Genomic DNA, 20,293 nt, shown 5'->3' with positions numbered 1-20,293 from the left:
TGCACATGTCCACCCACAAAAGTGACCATGTTTATAATTTACATTTATTCGGAAAATCGAAAAATGAACAAAGGAAGGAATAAAAAAGAAGGGCATTTTCTTGTTAGAGAGCATGTAATACAGCAATACATTATTTAGTTGAAAACAACACAGTACACATCTGAGCTAATAGGTTGTTTTTTCACAGGGAACTATATTAAAAGCACCAAAATATAATGCAATGCAGCACCACGACTAAATAAGGGCTTTTATGGACTACTTTCATGCTACTGTGTATACCCCAGTATATGACAGGTATTGAACTAACAGTTTAGTTCAAGTTTGTGTGCAATTGTTCTGTTTGAGGCTTTTGATGTAGTTTTGGCCATATTTTTAAAGGGCCAATTCACCCAAATTACAAAAACCATATTACAACTTACATGTAGTGGTATCTAACCATGCTGAAAGTTTGAGATGTAGTTGCAAAGGTTTTTAATATCTGTCTTATAGACTGCTGCTACCACTACATTACAGTGGAGGTGTAGCTGTTCACCCTGCGCCCGCCTGGAGAATCCACTGCTGTACCGCTGCTGTACAGGCCCGTACCGTGCTGGGCTTTGAAGCTACTTTGACATGGTGCAGTGGTGTCTGTCACCTAATGCACAGGGGCTCTACAATACTTTTTCCCATAAGCTTAAATGTAGTTGGTCTTGAGAAGTCACAGACCTCACTGTCTACAGTTTACTAACTAACTTCTATTAGTTCCAGTATGTTTTTTAAAGTATGTCTTCTGTGGATTATATAGTATAACAGCCTCTAGGCTGCTGCTACACTCACATGGCATACTCTTCTCTCTGCAGCATATATCTAAACTTCCCAACTTTTTATAGTAAAGGGACCCATTTTCAATTGCTGAATAAACTGATGACCCCCAACTAAGTGACTTATTTTATGAATATTTCTAATTATATTCAATGTAACAATAACAAACAGAACAACCGATAAACTGTACAATGAACCCAAATAGTGAACACAATAACTGCAGGAAGTTGGTGTATTAGTGATTTGGATACAAATTATTTCCTGTGAATATTGCATTACAGTGATTTAAGGAAGAGTGAAGGCTCTGTGAATGTATCTCGCATTCTTCTCAAATAATAATCTACATTTTAAAAAATAATAATAATGATCATTTAATTTAGTTTTCTTCATAAAAGTGAATTAAAATCTGAGATGCAGTACCTAATGTTTACTTACACTCCTTAAAATGAAGAAGACCTCACAAAGCCCTGTGAAGCGTTGGAAACAACTACTGAGGGTCAGGAGCTCCAGGTTCGGAACCAGTGATTTAAAGCCTCCTTTTAGTCATGGCAGTGTTTTTAAACTATCAATTGTCTGCTCACTCTCTTACTGCTATGCCTGCTGCCACACTGCTCACTTGAAAGCTGTCCCATCAACCCCAGTATCGACATGCAGGCTCCCAGGGGAAAAAAAACATCTACTCCCTGCTTGGTGTTTGTGATGAAGTCAGAGCCTAGACGTTAAATATCTACACATATTCTACATTCATATAATTTATTCCACCTGAGCTGGTTGACTGATAAAAATATCTCAGTGTTTCAGTAGGTACCACTAGAGATAAGGGAGAAAATATAGCTTCTTTTTGTAATTTCTTTGAACTGACCCTTTAATTTGAATACATTTATTGTGTATGATCAAAATATTCCCATGCACGTAGGATACACAATAGGTACCTATCTATGACTGTGTAATAGAGGATGAGTGTGTCTGTTAAAGAGCGCTGTGTGTGGCAGCAGCCTGGCAGTACGCTCCCCACTGAGACTGTACAACATCAGGGTAGACGAGATCTTTGTAGGGGATGTGCAGTTTGAGGACACAATACCTGCGATCCAAGTCTGACTCAGAGCTGGGTGAGTGGTTGGAGTACGGGTGGGACTTGTCCTGCAAGTAAACACACACACACACACACACACACACACACACACACACACACACACACACACACACACACATTCACGCACAGACACAGATCATCAGAAACTTGTGTCAAGACCCATCATTCCTGCAGGGGGCAGCAGAAGCTCAAGTTTCTCACCTCCTCCTCGCTGTCGTCTGCTTTGGGCTTCTTCTTATCCTTCTCCTTCCCCTTCTTCTTAGCGTCTTCCTTCTTCTTCTTCTCTTTCTCAGGAAGGAGGTCGTCCAGCCAGGCCAGGTCATGCTGGGAGAAGACCATGTCCAGCATCTTTCGGACAACCATCAGACCCAGGATCTGAGGGTTTGGCACAGAGCTTCACTGACACACAGGCCTTGTTTTAACTCCCATTAATATTCATCTCATATGGTCTGAGTAGGATTAAGCATTTGTTAATGACATAAATCACTGGTATACACAGCAAAATCAGATAACTTCCTCTCTTGACATTTACACTCAATTTTACACACTAAAGGTGGCATTAAACCTCTGTCATGTTTCTTTACATTTGCTAACATCCTAACAATCAATTTCAATATGGATATCTCATTGAAAAAATGCTGGTTAGATCTCTGCAAGAATGATTACTGGAGCATCTTCAAAGCATCCTGGATGCCTGGAAAAAAGCCTTGATTTCATGCCTTGTGCTACTAAATTATATTAAATTATCTGATTACACAAGATGCACGTTAAAAGGGTTCAAAACAGCAGCCTCTCTTATTACACCCACAATACAACAAGTCATCAAAAGCTGCGCTGCAAATGTATTTTATCACATACCATAACGGGGAAGATAATGGCCAAGAAGGTGGATTTGAGGATCCAGAGCACAGCCAGACATATGATCTGGACCAGTGTGAACAGGTGCACCTTCCTCAGAGGAACGTGACGCAGGTAGGAGAAGTCGGGCTGGTGCTTGGATGGCATCATGCACAACTTAATCCTGTCCCAGAACTGTAGAGGACGAGGGAGAGATGGGAGAGAAGAGCAAAAGGTCTGAGTGGCACAGGTTAATTACATGCAGACCTATATGAATGATTAATCCCAAATTATTTGGGTGGATTTGTATGCGTCACAGGCACAGCTCAGTCTGCCTGTGCAGTGAGTTGGTGGAAAGTTACTTTTCAGGAGCACCTGCTCTAGCACAAACTCATCGACCCCAAAGCTATAGGTTTTTCAACTCATCTAAATGCGCCTGTGATTGTAATTGTTACTCTCGATATTGGATATTATAATGAGACACCTGGCAATCAGAAACATACACTGACACACAGCCATCCACAGGTGTAGTTTATTTATCCAGAGTTTGATATCTTGTTTCTCCATTTCACACAATTTGCACTTTCACAAAATTTGGGAGCTTCTAACAAATCCCCCCAGAATTTAATTTTGTCATATGATTCTGTTGTCTCTTCAGTCTGTGAGCACACTGCGGATCATGCCTGCCTTTCTGCCTCCTTGTTTGCTAGGCAAGCTTTAAATAAACTGCTTTCCGTCAAAAATGCAATAAGTAAGATATCCAGCCACAATAACTAAATTTATTATGATAAACAACATCAACAGCTGGCACACAGTGTACCTGGATTCCACTGAGGGAAGCTACGCCCATGTAGAGGAAGACACCGTACAGCACAGGCATGGGGATGAACTACAAGCAGCAGGGAGAAAACATTGGTTATTTCAGTAGTACAGTACAGTACAGTACAGTACAGTTATTGTAAAGCATTTCCAAACAGCTTCTACATTGCCAACACTATAGGCAGTGATGTATGGAGTGTCCAATAGCAAATAAATTCTGAAATAAATAACCCGGTAATAAATTGTATAGCATTTATAAATGAACAAATACATTGTGAAATAATTCAAACTCACCTCAATTATAGTAAACGTTATTTAATCATTCTAATTTTCACAAGTTCCATTTGAGTTCATTCAAATCTTTATTTCGAAATGTTATTTTTCAAAAGTCAGTGTTCTGAAATAATATGCATATATGAAGACATCGGACTGACTTATATGCCACAAAAAACAAACTGTTAAATCATATTTTTCTTTTACTAGTATGTTAGTGTTATGTTAGTATGTTGACCTTTGCTGCTTGTGTCATTTGATTGGTGCATGATAACATTAGCAGTTCAATAAAAGAAGGCAGTAGGTAACTGAGAGGCCAATTACTGAGTTTGTGTAGTGTATTTTATTGAGTCCCTAGTTGCTTAATTCATAATCACTATGGCATTGTTGTTGCTTTAGCTAACTGGAGCTAATTGGTTACATTTGTTAGCAACTTTTTAATGCTTTAAAGACCAGTGTGTAGGATTAAGAGGTGAAGTTGCAGATTGCAACTATCTGAATATAGCTCAGCCTTCCAGAAACTATGGCGGCCACTAAAAACCAATGATAGTTATTTTTAGGTGATTATACACTAATGAAAACATACCTATGAACATTATATTCCATTCTGCCAGTAGATCCTCCTAAATGTTACACAATGGACCTTTAAGAGGGGCATGAGACTTTGGTTCGGGGCGGTCACAACATGACCGTCATAAAATGTGACCCGAAACAACAGGTGGCACTGGGGAAAATGCAGTTATGCAATACGGCATTTTGAAATTCAAAAGATTACAATGAAGTAAACATGATCTCTTTCACAATTTGTTGGTTACAATATATATCTTACCTTTTTATTTCACAATGTCTCATTTATTTATAATATTGGACACATTCTCTTGGGGTTCTGTGGGGATGTAGTGAAAATAGTAACATAGATGATCAACTTGACAACAAGAAGAAAAACCTTTTTTTTTAAACTGACCACTAATATCTGTTAATATAGTAAATTTGTTATAATGTCAGGAAAGCATTCATTCAGGTTTTAATCCTGTCAGTTCCAACTGATGAGTGATCTGAATTTAGATGGCTTTGCCTTCCATTACAACCATGATTACAAGCAAAAGGAAACACAGAACAAAGACAGGTATTGTTCATGCTGGACAAAAAGACAACAAACACATGTGATTCATCCACCGTGTACTTCATACCTTAAGTACTGGAGCGAGGAAGATGGAGACTCCGGTGAGTGCAAACACCAAAATGCCTGTCATTCTTTGTTCTCTGTATATTGGACATTGATTACATGTACAAAAGAGTCTGTCAAGACAAGTTCACAAGGCTTCTCTCTATTTCTAATACAAAGGACTTAGCAAGGTGTTTCTCTCATACTGTGATATTGCCAGTGGCAGCCTGAAGATTAAGGATTAAGTTACAATTTTCTTTTTATTCCTGTGGTCTGTGTTTTTTGTAATGTGACCAACCTGACCCCAAGGAACTGAGGTTGCTCTCCGGGAGCGCTTGACTCACTCTCCATCTTCAGAGAGTCGATATGGGCAATGGAGATGACAGTGGCAGCAACGTACCAGGGCAGGCCCATGAAGGAGCAGGCAGCCATTAGGACGCCCACCCACAACAGATCCAGATGATAGCCACAGCCTTTCTGCCAGGGAAACCAGACACAGATCATTTTTATGAGGCTGGGATGATAGGCCTTGTTTTGTTATATTTTTCTTTAAAAAATAAATGTGATTTATAAATGGGGTACATCAGAGTGCAATATATCTGTGGTAGCAACATGCAATAATATAATTTTATAATTATGAAAGACCTCTATCATCCATAAATACAATAACAGGGAACTCAAATGTGAATTTGATGTTTAATTAGGACTTAATATGAGCTTTTATGGAGGTTTTTTTTAATTTATTATGAGTAATTATTATAATTGTAAGCAATGTATAGCAGTAGCACACATACCTTAAGTTTGTTCTCCTTGCGGTTAACAATGACTGCACTGATCTGCTGGTCCATGAAGATGAGGATAGTGACGAGGAGGGCAGGGACGAAGCTGGCCACATAAACCCACCACGGGTTCTTACCAAATGGCATCACCAGCCAGCCACGACCCGGTCGAGTTGGCTGGTGGGAAATTGAGAGTGGGAGACTTTATTTCCACAAGCAGTTCATGTCCATAATGGTGCATGGACATTTTATAAAGAATAAGATCAATACAAGACATTTTCAACCAGTATCTGAATCGGTTGACATTTTGGGAAATACTCTTATTTGCTTCCTTGCAGAGAGTTAGATGAGAAGATCGATACCACTCACATATCTGTCCATTTAGTATGATGCTACAGGACAGGAAGGAGGGGGGACAGCTGCAGCCAGGCCACTTTATTAGGTTCATCTATAAAATCTAATGCAATTTAATACAAACAGCCCAGCCATAAATCCTACCTTTACAAAGATAATGACGTTCAGTTTTGATTGACACTCAGAGAGTGTCATTGAGGTTGTAGTTTGCAGTAGTGCTGAACTGGACTGCATTATACTGAGAGGTATCTCTAAGGTTTTGCCTGCCTCATTTACAAATATGCCGGTTGGCTGACAACCTCACAGTGACTACAGGAGTCCAGGAAGTGATCACTCTTAACCAACCACAAACCACAAGCTGGAGATTTAGAGAGGCTGGTAAGCAGATGGTTTCACTTTTAAAAAGAGTGAGGCTAGCTGTTTCCCTGTTTTCTGTGTTTGTGCTATGCTAAGATAAGCTAAGCTAACCATCTTCTGTCTCCAGCTTGATATTTAATGGACAGACATGAGAGTGGTATTGTGGTATCTTCTCATCTCAACTCTTGAAAAGAAAGCAAATAAGTGTAGTTTGCAGAATTTGAAATTATTCCTTTAATCGTTAAAGCATTTGTTTGTCAACCAAAACAAAAGCTTATTTATCAGTTTATCTTGTCAAAAACTAGAGAGCAGCTAGTTTTAGATAACAGTTATCATATTTCTAAAAAAGAAAAATAACTGTTGTACCTTAAACTCTGTGGGGACGATCAGCTTTGGAGTTTTGAGTCCCAACAACATATCGAGCCCCACAAACGTCATGATGGACATGAAGATAGAGAAGTCACTGATGAGTTTCCTCAACTGGTGCCACAGACAGAGAGAAACAAAACAGTTCAAATGAGAGAAATAAACATTTCTTTCCAGAAGTGAAAGCACAGAGCAGGTCAGATAGGAGGCATAAACAGTGAAAAAGCTGAGCTGTGCCTGCCTTCACTTGAGTCTAAATAGCATCCTCCCTGTGTCTGTGAAAAGAAAGGATCTGTTTTTTTTTATATATATAGTGTATACAATCAACAACCGGTCACTTTACTTTACTGACTAATGTGTGTTTTTGATCCATTGAGGTTTTCTATTTGTAAAACTTACCTTGAGCTGAGAAAAATCTGTGATGCCATCACAATGTAAAGTCTATGGGCTGAGCGGGAACTCACAGGCAGGACAAGCAGAGAAACACTAGGGTGCATATTTTCTGTGGGCCACATACCCAGGAAGTAAACGTGGTAGCAAGAAAACTTTTTTGATGTATGCGCCAAGCAATTTTCTTTGGAATGAATAGGCGCCATCTTGGCGTTTGGTATCTAGTTCTTATTATATATCTTTGATGCAAAGATTAAAAGATAAAAATAATGCCTTTGCAAATGTTTTAAGAGGAAGGAAATGTTTTTTTTAACCTGAAGGAGCCACACAGTGAGTCTCATGCAAGAACCACTTGTTACTAAAGTCAACAAAAATAAAAATACATAAATAAACATGCAGCATTAATATTCTGTTGATCATATTATCATCATCATCATCATCATGGCATGCCAATGTACTGAAACATTTGGATATAAACAATTCTTTCTTTTCTGGCATAATTTGGCATCACAGTATTGGTTTGAAAAATTCTTTGGGTCTGACAGCTGCCTCAGGGTGTTCATGCAGGGAACATCCTGCAGTGTATCTGCCAGTGTAACATCTGCTGCATAATATTCTCTTGTTTATTTCTGTGACTGTCCCAACACCTTGACTTTCTATCTATGTCTTTTGGCATCTAACTTCATGTCAAACCATTTGCTATTTATTTCTGTCACAGTACGACACAGCTCTAATGGCACATCATTGGCAGCAGGAGTAATATTTTATAATTGTTTGGGGTCCCCTAATATCACCACTGACTAAATTTGTTATGTTTTCGTCTGCTGATTTAAGACAGCAGGACTTACAGCTCTGCGGTTTCTTTTTACTATTGGGTAACATTCCCTGTGAATAAAACTTGACCACAAATGGAGCAGAACAGGCAGCCTCACAAAACAATTTGCATTCATTATGCTAATGATCCAAAAAATGGTGAGCGACTTATAACAAGTCGAGTCTAACCAGGGACACCTGTACACTGACCTGGTCCAGTATGCAACTTGTACAGTGTGATGTAGAAACTTGAAGCCACATACACTGAGAATAGACTTAAATATATATATACACACGTGGACAAAATTGTTCGTACCCTTCTGTTAAAGAAAGAAAAACTCACAATGGTCACTGAAATAACTTGAAACTGACAAAAGTAATAATAAATAAAAAATTACTGAAAATTAACTAATGAAAATCAGACATTGCTTTTGAATTGTGGTTCAACAGAATCATTTTTTTAGCTGTTTTTAGCTGTGTTTTGGGTCATTATCCTGTTGGAGGACTCATGACCTGCGACTGAGACCAAGCTTTCTGACACTGGGCAGCACATTTTGCTCCAGAATGCCTTGGTAGTCTTGAGATTTCATTGTACCCTGCACAGATTCAAGACACCCTGTGCCAGATGTGACAAAGCAGCCCCAAAACATAACCGAGCCACCTCCATGTTTCACAGTAGGTACAGTGTTCTTTTCTATGTATGCTTCATTTTTGTGTTTGTGAACATAGAGCTGATGTGACTTGCCAAAAAGCTCCAGTATGTCTCATCTGTCCAAAGGATATTCTCCCACAAGCCTTGTGGCTTGTCAATATGCATTTTGGCAAATTCCAGTCTCGCTTTTTTATGATTTGCTTTCAACAGTGGTGTCCTCCTCGGTCGTCTTCCATTCAGCCCACTTTGGCTCAAACAGCGATGGATGGTGCGATCTGACACTGATGTACCTTGACCTTGGAGTTCACCTCTAATCCCTTTGGAAGTTGTTCTAGGCTCTTTGGTTACTATTCATAATATCCATCTCTTCAATTTGTCATAAATTTTCCTCTTGCAGCCACGTCCAGGGGAGGTTGGCTACAGTCCCGTGGACCTTAAACTTCTGAATAATATGTGCAACTGTAGTCACAGGAACATCAAGCTGCTTGGAGATGGTCTGATAGCATTTACCTTTAACATGCTTGTCTATCATTTTCTTTCTAATCTCTGAGACAACTCTCTCCTTATCTTTCTGTGGTCCATGTTCAGTGTGGTACACACCATAATACCAATCAGCACAGTGACTACGTTTCACCCTTTAAATAGGCAGACTGACTGATTACAAGTTTGAAAACCTTAGTTTAAAATGTCCCTATGGTCAAATTATTTTCAATCTTTTCTATGAGTACCGTCATTTTTGTCCAGGCCAGTTTCATATGTTTGTTTTTTAAAATGATTCTGTTGAACCACAATTCAAAAGCAATGTCTAATTTTCTAATTTATTATTACTTTTGTCAGTTTCAAGTTATTTCAGTGACCTTTTTTTTTTTTCTGTCTTTAACGGAAGGGTACCAACAATTTTGTCCATATGTATATATATATATAATATCAGACAATTCCAAGCAGACTATTTGTATGTATGTCTTAATATATGTCTGGAGGGGATGATTACTTCTTACTGGATTCTGCAAAGTATTTTGTAACTTTATTTTCTTAATTTAAAAACACACATAGATAGATCTGTCACCTTGGTGGGGAAGTAGCGGCTGAACTTGAACTTCTTGAGGGAGACGGTCATGGAGTAGGTGCCGAAGAAGAGGATGAAAGACATGAGGGCCAGATCGGGGACGTACTTGCAGGACTTTCCCACCAGAGAGCCTCCATACTTCACACACTCCTTCTTGCTCAGCTGGCTCCAGTCCAGAGCTGTCACATTCAACTGGGATTGTGGGTGGCAGTGGTGGGGAGACAGGAGAGGATGAAGAGATGAAGAGTGAAGTGTTTTGACGAAGACGTAGAGGAAAATGTAAACACAGACAGAGTGAAAATTGCCGGTACGGATGTGAAGTTATAATCCACGGAGGAGAGTGAGAGAGGATGATGGGATAGATGGTGAAGAACAAACAAAGGAGAGAAAGAGGAGAGCAAAGCGACTTCTTTGTCAGACAGAGATGATACCTGGGTTGACTGTAAACAAACCATTTTGCTCTTTTCTAACAATGTTGTCATTGGGCTTTTAATCATCCCGTTATTTTTGCTGGGAAGAGCTGAAATGTTACCGACCCTTAAAACATTCAGCTTAAAATACAATGCACCACAAAAGAGGCAAAAAATTTAAATTGAATGAAAACAAGCACTTACCCCAGAGACACTAGAGCTGTTATCTGGCATTGGAACTAAACCATTGAAGATCATTGCAGCCACTGTGTATGAATGGGAGAGAGACAGACAGAGACAGGGAGGTAATGAGACAGAAAATGAAGAGGGGGGTGAGGAGGAAAACAGAAGGGAAAGAAAAAGAAAACACAATGAGAATCCAGCTGCTGGACATTGCAGAGAGCACTCCGAGGCCCATGCAGACAAACAAAAGAGGTACTCACTTGCAAGAGACGGCAGCCAAATTGTTTGTGCATGGCGAAAGCAAACAGGAGACAAATCAGTTACAGAAATCAATGTTTACAGGAATTACTGCAAATCACTGACACTTTCAAAACTAGTAAACAGATTAGTGAGGAATGTGGGAATCTGTAAGGAATCTGAATGGAGGAATCTAACTTAAATCAGATTTTCATTAAGCCATGCAACCCCAAAAACAGTAGTTAAAGTTGGTCATCATCATTGCAGATATTTGATATACATACATAGGAGCATTTTTATTCAGGAATTGTGATGGCATGTACTGAATAGAGTGATCTCTGGTAGACAAACTAAGGAATGGTGGAACGCTTAAATAAAAGCAAAAACTCAATCAATCTCTACTACAAATGTAGAAAAATCAATAAATTAACAGTTTAACCTAAGTTACCTAATGTTGGACATTGGCAACCTAAAATGGCAAGAAAACACACTATATGACTTATGTGTTAGTGGATGCTTTAACGTTAGCAAAGAGACAAGAGAACTAACATTGAAGGGTCCAGCTTCCCCTGGAAGGGGAACTTACTACTGTGTTAGAGAGCATTTCATTCCAATCTGTGGTTTTCCAGGTTTATTCCATCAACAGCTTAGGTGGAATCTTTAGATTGACATTTAAGCAGCCACCAATTTCCATTAATTTTACTACTCTTCAAAAATCAAATTCATAGCATAGAATTGGCCGCTTGATTTAAATCGTACAGAGTGTAAAAACTAAAGGACCAGTGTGTAGGATTTAGTGGCATCTGGTGGTTAAGTTGCAGATTGCAGTTATTTGCATACAGCTCAGCCTTCCATGCTTATGGGAGAAACTATGGTGGCTGCAAACTCGCACAAAATGCTATCTGGATCCAGTGTTTGGTTTGTCCATTCTGGGCTACTGTAGAAACATGGCAGTTCAACATGGTGGACTGCGTAGAAGAGGACCCGCTTCCTCTGTAGATAAAAACGGCTGATGCTAAGGTAACAAAAATACGATTCGTATTTTCAGTGAAATGAAAACAGAATATTATATTCCATTTCTGACCACAGATCCTCTGAAATGTTACACACTGGACCTTTAAGTACAATAGCAGTAACTCTGATGTCATTAAGAGTGGAAGAAATGTTATCCACATTAAAGTGTTTTATAAACTGAACAAGGGTGGTTATAATGTCTACAACCTGCCCGGGGATTCAGTCTACTGAACCCAAAAAGAGACACTTGTGGCCACACTGACAATGCCCCTGTATCTCCCTGAGCCAAGGGGTGAACTCACTCGGGTCTGGGGCCAGGCATTCGCACTTGTAGGTGGTGACGTAGTCGGGCTTGAAGTCCGTGTCGATGGGGTAATATTTGAAGGAGCCCACCATCTTCTTGATGGCGTCGGAGATGAAGATGAAAGAGATGAGGCTGGAGAAACCCTCCTCAGTGAAGCGCGTCATGTACTTGATGATGTAGCTGGCGTCTGTAGCTACCAGGATGAAACACTGCAGGCAGGAGTGGATGCCGATCCACAGACGCAGCTCCATGTAATCTATGTCGTTGTTTCTTTGGGAGTGAGGATAATGGATGCATTACGAAGGGCCTTCATATATAAAACCAACACAAACATATCCAACGCTTCACTTCTGAAAATATACTATCTGTATTTATAAAGTGATATACAATATGTATCACAATACAGGGGTTGGGATTGAATATACTGCGATATATTGTGATACTGTAAACAAGGCGAAATTTTTGCGAAAAAAAAAAATACACTTGAGGATAGCTGTCATAGTATAAAGAACACACTACCATATGCATAAAATCTGAGTAAAACAACGTTTTTATACTACCAGAACAGTGGAATCTGCATTTTTGAATCTGAGTTTTGCAGGTACTTTGACTCAGTCATTACAGGTAGAAATGTCTTCTTTGTTATCTGTAAACTTCAAAGTTTCTTCTAGTTGGCTTGAGACTAAAAATCAGAACACTTTTTTCCACTTTCATCTGAATATAGTAGCCAGCAAACCCTTTTGTTCACCTGGCATTAAAGCAAGGAGGGAATAAAAGCTAGAAAAACTGGCGTGCAATAGACTTTGATAGCTGCTACATGAGTAGCATTTTAACAAATATCTTCACTCACTAGAGTTGAAAGCAGATCATGCACAGAATCATGAAGATGGATCATAGACTATAGACCCGGAGATTCAGTTGTCTCTCTTTAATGGGAGTATCAAATAATCCTCTAATTGACATTAAAGAGGGTGTCTGCAGTATTCACACTGCAGTCTGTCTACTGCAAGATCATGTGGCTCTAAAGAAGCTCACTTGCTGAATTCAAACAGGAGTTTTTCAAAGATGAGGATGGGTCCAGTGGAGCTGAGGATGATGAGGGGCTGACCGCTGAAGAGACAGAAGACAGTGCCAGCCAGAGCTGTACCCAGGAAGCTCTCCATCACACCCTGTTGAAAGAGGGGGGAGGAGAAAGACAGGAGTAATTGTGGAATGAGACTCCCAGAGCAAGCTGGAAGTGGAATTAAAATTGCAGCTATAAAATGGCTGCAAAGTTTGGGACATAAAATTGTTGTGGTGTTGATGAAGTCAGCAAATCAAGCTTCAGATGAGGAGAAGTCAAAGGAGTGTGTGTGTGTGTGTGTGTGTGTGTGTGTGTGTGTGTGTGTGGGTGTGCGTGTGTGTGTGTGTTGGTGGGTTGCATTGTGTGTGAGTGCATTAGACAATAAAACAAAGGGTCAAGATGATGTATTTCAACTTGACAGGGAAGGGTGAATGAGTGCCAGTCACAGCACTTATCTGAAATGATTCCTGTGTGCATCTGTGCGTATGAGTGTGTGTATGTTTGTGTTGGTGCACAGGTATTGATGCCTGTGAACACAAATAGAACTAAGGAGACATGATTTAAAACCACAGTGAGCTAAAAATCACAGTGAGGTGAATCCTGACACTTATTTATGAAGCTGGACGCTCTCTGGCAGGGACAAGTTCACATTGGTGAGTCAATGATATCATTGTTTTATGACTGAGCAGTAAAATTAAATTAACAAGGATGTCTTGTAGTTTCTTCTCAGTTGTTCTAATATGCAAAGACATTCGGATGATTGACATGTTGAAGCAGATATTATTCAATTCAGGACAAACAAAATTAAAAACAGGAAAAGAGCATGACATTTATGACAAACTAGCTGCAAAGACTGTAAATATATCTTATCTAACCTGATAAATATGACACAAATTACACTTGAACTTCCTGGGCTGACACCAGCTGATTTTGATCTACTGCTGCTACTTGCTTGTGTTTATAATTGGTTTACTGTAGACTTCCAAGCCATGTTAAATGGGATATGACCTGGCACCATTAATAATCTAGGCATGCTCTGGCACCGAATATCCCTATTTTCCAAAATGACTATTCAGTTTTTGCAGGATTTTGTTTTCTTTTTAAAATATTTTGGGGGGTTTTCCCTTTATTAGATGTGTCCAGCAGGAAAACTTCAGAAATGAACACATTTGCATATTCATAGATTCTGGAATTTTTAATGAGGTAGAAGGAATAGATTACTTTTTATGGATTTTATAGTGGAAAAACACATCAGACAGACATATTGACTTTTTGTATATACAGTATGTCTTAATACATGTGTGGAGAGGATCTAACTAACAAAAGTATATAAGTGATTATTGCAAAGGCAGAATTAAGAGCTCAGTCATGGTTCTTTGCGTACCTGACAATACCATAAAATGTTCTGCCATGGTGTAAAGCTAGAGATACACAGCCTGGCAGCACACATTGAACCATCTCTGTTAAAAGTGCCTATCTAGTTGATAAACCAAGTTTACTAAAATTGACTGCGATAAATGGACTTGATCTGTTACCTGAGTTTTGGCACTCTGTTTTACCTGGTAGTTGTCGGTAGCGTCTCCCAGCAGGCCTCCAAAGGTAATGGCATTGGTAATGCAGCCCAAGTAGATGAATAGCACAGCGGAGATAGACTGAATGTGGAAACCCTCATAAATATCACTAGGTAGCCAAGGCAATTTCCGCTTTATGTCCAGGTACAGACCACCACAGAAGCTATCGTACACAGACAGACAGAGGAGTTAGAATTCTTCACACAATCCACTTCTCAGCTCAAAACATACTACTTTCTCTAAAGCAGGAAATGATTGCAAGGGATACTTTAAACAGTGATTTGATGTCATACAGAAACACATGTAGGGAAGAGGTCAGTGTGTGTCTCTTTTCTTTCTTTCAAAGATTCCTCTGCATTGTGTGACTTTTTAAAAATGAAACAGACTTTGCTCAGTGTTGACACCTAGACTTCATTTCCACAATTCAAGTTGAACCAGTCACATTTTGAAGCTCCAGTATGTTACATTTAGGAGGCTCTATTGAAAATAAGAATTGTTGTTGTGTTTTCATTACCTTAGAATAAAGTTTTTATCTATATAGAGAGTTGGGCTGGGTTTCATTAGTAGTTCCACTTCCCCTCGTTCACTTACCCTCAGCCCTTGGTATGACGTAACAGCATACGTCGCACAGAGGCCACTTGAAGCGCGGAGGGAAAGTGGGCGGGGGAGGAGCAGGGGAGGAGCGGGGGATTTAAATGAAACAAACCTGCCCTTACTCGGCGTTATAGCGGCAATGACGTAAACTGCAATGCATTGTGGGTGATATCCACCTCGGAGTGACCATCGTCAGCCCTCCGAGGGTCCATCTCACCAAGTTCACTTCAGTTTTCCAGACAATTGTAACGACACTTATGATGGCGGCGGGGATTCCTCCGAGGGCAAGTGCCGAGGGCAAGTGAACGAGGGCATGTTGAACGACTAATGAAACGCAGCCTTGGTCTTCTTCTATGGAGTCTGCCATGTTGACCCACCAATCTACAGTAGCCCAGAACGGACAAACTTGGAAGTGGTTTGGTATTTAGTTGGCTGATATCTGCAACTTCACCACTAGACACCACTAAATCCTAAACACTGGTCCTTTAAATCTTATTTTATACTACATTTCTTGCTGTAAAACAAAACAAGGGGTGGAACATTAGGTTTTATTGGTCCTGTTGTTTTAGGCCCAGCAGAAACTGGCAAGCCAACACTGCCAATTTGACCAGATTAATCTTTGTATCCTCAGCTAAAGTGCTCATTAGGAAGCATCTGCATCTTTTGGGGAGTTGAATTTGTACCAAAATAATTTTACCGCTTCGCCAAATTTTGATTAATTCATATTCAAATTGCCTTCCCACATGCCAGAGTCAGGTTAAGTGTGATCCAAAGCTCTCAGCAGTCTGCCATGTGGCCTGGACTACCTACCGTCCAGTGAATGCCAGCTCTTCTCCGAGCTCATGTTGCTGTGGCATCTCCTCGTCCTGAGCCAGGCCTCCCCCTCCTCCAGCTGTACCGTTCATCTGCCCCAGCTCGTTTAAGGAAAACACTGATTTCCTGCAGGAAAGATACATATGGGAGTACATATTGTATGGGGTGTATCAGTTCATTCATTTATGTTTATTAAAGTGCAACTCCATAATGTTTAATTGGCTGTTTCATCACTGCAAGCTTTATCCAGTGTTTTCTGACATGGAGGCATTACCGCGACCTGCACAAAGCTCTAACCTCAGGGTTTCACCTATTTTGCTGTTTCATTTATTTTGCTGCAACAAGTTGATTTTGGTGAAGTTCTAACTTCATACAATTGTTGTAGGCATATTGCTCATTGTGCCACAGACAAAGAAGCTGAGCACTTAATGAGCGTTACTGAGGTGGATGGTAAAACACCAACCTTTTGTCAGCCGAAGTGACTTTCTTGGGTGGCTCAATGCGGATTTTGGGATCCCATTCTCCAGGTGGAAGCACTATCACCTCATCCAAAAACTCATCTATGCCTGCGATGAGGTCCTCCCGATCTCTGGCCTTGTAGGCTACATCACTGAAGAGCTGGGGAGGGGGAGAGAGATAAAGGAAAAGGATTTCACTACATTACTTGGCTTATATCTTGATGATAGTGATCAGTATGCACTGCTTTAACAACTGGGATTTGACTTAGATTTTCCTTCCTTTCTGATAGCCTCTGGTGGCTTATTAAATATGAATAGTGGAAGCTATATTGATGTTTTGATCCCAGTTGGATTACATTCAAAAACAACTGTCAGTCAGTTACTCATCATGGCCTAGAAGCACTGCGAGTCAAGTTCACAGGAGTATTATATATAGAAGAAAAATCCAAGTGTTGATTCTAATACGCTGTAACTTCTAGGTTTATAAATGATCACTCCACAGGCTGCAGGCCATTTGGTTTGTAAACCAAAAAAACACCACAAACTAAATATCAGAGTGAAACTTTTAAAAACTAAAAGCAGCATGTATCTGCAACCCGGGGAAGACAAACAGTTTTTTACCCCAAAGAGTGGCATGTGGTATCTTCATTGATTTTGACACAACCAGTTCAACACATTCAGGGATTGTTCTAGACCAAAATCATGTTAGAGCGTTATGCTCTATGCTGCCATGTTTCTAGAGTTTACACTGACATTGCACATACTGTACATACTTTCTAGAGTATACTGTATGTGTATAGGTATATATGTATGTAATTCTATTCTCATTTAATTATTTGTAGGTGAAAATTAATTAATCGTTATACAGGCCTCCTAAACAACTAATGAGAGTCAGTATAGCAGAGCAAAGCTGTACTTGAGTCAAATGCTAACATGGTCACAATAAAATTGCTAACATCTTTAGCAGGTAAATTAAAATTACAGAAATTAAATCACAAATTAACATTTTGACCGGATGATGGCGCTTTATGGAAAGTTAAGGGATAACCAAAGTACAACAGTCATTAAAATTAATTCAGAAGAGGACATGAATGTCAATAGTAGTCCAACCAAATCTTTGTAATGTTATTTTAAAAACAGAATGAACAATTTACATCTGTGCAATAACGTCATTAGGAAAATGCTGTGCTCTTGAATCTGACCTACCTAAGGTGGGGTGCAGCTGGTAAGTAAGAGGGAAGATTTATTTCCTATTCAATTGCCAGATTATAATGGAGGCCAATTTAAGTTTACTAACCACCATCCTTACTGTCAATGTTTGATTATGGCTGGTGAACATACTATTTCTGTGCACAGCTGTGGCTCTTGCCCAGACTTGAGCGAGTTCAATTTAAAATAACATCCTATTATTTCTTCACTGCTGGCATCTGCTATTAAAATAGCACATTTGGCTTTGTGCTTAGTCGTATAGGAGGCAATTAAAACAACTAAAATTGCATTTGGGAGCAAGAATAACACTCATATTTGCAAACCATGGGTGACTCATTATCCCAATAGAAACCCTGCTCCTAACTGATGCTTAACAATCAGCATCACTTCCAGATGTAATTAAAAAACAATAGCAGGGTATCCCAGTGGGTCAGCATGCTAAAAGCACGTCACATACATTTTAGCATCAACTCCTCCTCACCGCCATTACAGGAAATGACACTTTCTGTTCCCACATGTTTACTGAGACTGTGTCTAATAAAGAAGGCATGTCACGAAAACATTTTAAAAACACAATGACAGACACTTACATCATCCACCATTAAGGTTGCTATGGCTCGGCCGATCTCATTATAGGACTTGGCCTTTCCTTGGGGTCCCAAAAGAATAAACAGGAATCTGTATAGTGATAAGACAAACGTGAGGTATGTGCTGGGTTGGGGAGTGCGTGTGAAAGGGGCTTTGTTGAGTGAGGATGATGAAGCGAAAAACATTGAAGATCATTTCACCTGGTGGGAACAGGGACCTCAGTCAGACCTCCTAGTGTTGTAGCCTGGGCCAGGCGGACAAAGGCTACAAAGGGTTTGTTGAGGAAATCCACTTCGCCAACCAAGACGTTGGATGCCTCTGCATCTCTGGGAATCTTCTTCATGAATTTATTTTTTAGCTACAGAAAGTGGAGGTACACAAAGAGAACATGGTGACACATCATCTTTTGTTAGTAGAGTTTGTGCCATTCCTTTTGGATATTTCACATTTCACACATTAGCTTTTGGTACGTTCATGTTGTGGTTAATTTCTGTTTTCTGTCTGTTTTTCAGCATTATTTCCTCTGTTATGTGACCCTTTCATAGTTTGCGTCATATGTGTTCAAATTGACAGAGCTGAAATAATTGGACAGAAAAATAATTGCAAACTCAACTTTAGATAATCAATTAAAATGTTTCTGGTTACAGCTTTTCAAATGTGCGAATTTGCTGCTTTTCTGTTTAGTTGGAGGGTGGCCTTTATGTCATAGCAAAGTGAATATACTGCAGTAATAAAACAAGCACTTGTTACCTCAGGTGCTGGGAAGTTATAATGTTTTTTTTTCACTATTTATGGGCATTAAGTAGAAAAAACAATTAATCTAGAAAATAATTGGCCAATTAATCAATTATGAAAATAGTTGTTGGTTGCATGTTTATTCAATGACTGGATCTCCCTACAGAGATCATTAAAGTTTTACCTTCTCACCATTTGTTACTAACAGTCTCTCAAAACCTGCCAAATTAGTCTGCGAGGGCGGCTTTAAATCAGATGTTTGCAAGATAACAAACTCTGTGTTTTGAAAGAGCAGTCGGAAAGGAAAAACAGATGTAGGCTGACTGTAGCTGTGACTGAAAGACAAATGGCAAGCTAACCTGACCTGTCTGATAGCATGTAAAGGTGTGGCAGGAAATTGGACGACAGCACAATAACACTCAATAATGGAGAGCCTTGTCAATAACCCACAGCCCCAATCTGTGGCTACATGTGAGGGCCAAGCACGTGGACAGGACAATGAGATACATGTTTTTCCCAGTCCCAGCTCAATATTGACATAGACAATGTGGTGCATGCACACACACACACACACACACACACACACACACACACACACACACACACACACACACACGCACACACAGTGACAAACTATCACTTGTCCATTGTCACATGTGACCTACTGTAGGCCTGTAAATACAATTTGAACATCCAGCCAACCACTCATAACTGGGGTACATGGAACTGGACAACCAGTACTCGTCCACACAGTTGCACTAACAAATAAAGTTCATAGCCCACATCACACACACACACACAAATTCCCATTCAATTATTTTTGTACATTAGTCAGCGCTGTAAATGACACTTAATCCTGACCTGTCTGTTTCAAAACCCAGTATCCTAATCCGAGCGCCAAGAGCACACCCTTGCATCGGCCCAAGCATGTGTCACTGGGTTTAAGCCACATTATTGCTTCGGCCCCACAAATGGGTGAGTTATGTGTTTGCACGCTTCCGCTATCACAAGCTGTCACCTTTACTAGCAATTGCAATGAAAGATTGATGACACTTAGGACAGAGCTGGCTCTCACCACTCCACTGACACATCAATTCAATACAACACAACACCTTAGTGAGACACGCAATAGGTAATCTCACCAATAATGGAAAGCAACACAGTGGAAAATGAGGATATATTCCAGAGATAGCTTCCATGCAGATAAATAGACATTTTATAATAGACAGGAACATGAATTTGGCCATTATTATTAAGGGACAAAGCCAAAGCCACAAAAGCAAAGCAAATGTGAAACATGCATGCTTCAAGGAAATGTTGATTTCAAGGTTGTAATGCCAACTGATCTT

General features: G+C 39.8%; 1 protein-coding gene across 3 annotated transcripts in view; it reads right to left on the bottom strand.

The window, feature by feature from the left end:
• slc4a5a (solute carrier family 4 member 5a) overlaps positions 1 to 20,293 on the bottom strand; it is a 37,230-nt gene that overhangs the window by 2,628 nt on the left and 14,309 nt on the right. Inside the window, exons 9-25 of one of the 3 annotated variants that reach the window (XM_051422066.1) lie at positions 18,410 to 18,567; positions 18,212 to 18,299; positions 16,418 to 16,572; positions 15,952 to 16,080; positions 14,536 to 14,710; positions 12,949 to 13,082; positions 11,912 to 12,183; positions 10,380 to 10,441; positions 9,766 to 9,957; positions 6,845 to 6,958; positions 5,783 to 5,944; positions 5,287 to 5,465; positions 5,014 to 5,086; positions 3,552 to 3,620; positions 2,753 to 2,926; positions 2,096 to 2,269; positions 1,883 to 1,941 (exon numbers count right to left, since the gene is read on the bottom strand). In XM_051422066.1, coding sequence (XP_051278026.1) covers positions 1,883 to 1,941; positions 2,096 to 2,269; positions 2,753 to 2,926; positions 3,552 to 3,620; positions 5,014 to 5,086; positions 5,287 to 5,465; positions 5,783 to 5,944; positions 6,845 to 6,958; positions 9,766 to 9,957; positions 10,380 to 10,441; positions 11,912 to 12,183; positions 12,949 to 13,082; positions 14,536 to 14,710; positions 15,952 to 16,080; positions 16,418 to 16,572; positions 18,212 to 18,299; positions 18,410 to 18,567 — 2,369 coding nt within the window. The remainder of the gene's footprint in view (positions 1 to 1,882; positions 1,942 to 2,095; positions 2,270 to 2,752; positions 2,927 to 3,551; positions 3,621 to 5,013; positions 5,087 to 5,286; positions 5,466 to 5,782; positions 5,945 to 6,844; positions 6,959 to 9,765; positions 9,958 to 10,379; positions 10,442 to 11,911; positions 12,184 to 12,948; positions 13,083 to 14,535; positions 14,711 to 15,951; positions 16,081 to 16,417; positions 16,573 to 18,211; positions 18,300 to 18,409; positions 18,568 to 20,293) is intronic. The other 2 variants (XM_051422067.1, XM_051422068.1) reach the window with 2 other exon arrangements.

Source organism: Dicentrarchus labrax, unplaced genomic scaffold, assembly GCF_905237075.1.
Source record: "Dicentrarchus labrax unplaced genomic scaffold, dlabrax2021, whole genome shotgun sequence".
Lineage (NCBI taxonomy): Eukaryota > Metazoa > Chordata > Actinopteri > Moronidae > Dicentrarchus > Dicentrarchus labrax.
The sequence above is the reverse complement of the archived record's forward strand: the minus strand, read 5'-3'. Positions and strand labels throughout refer to the sequence as shown.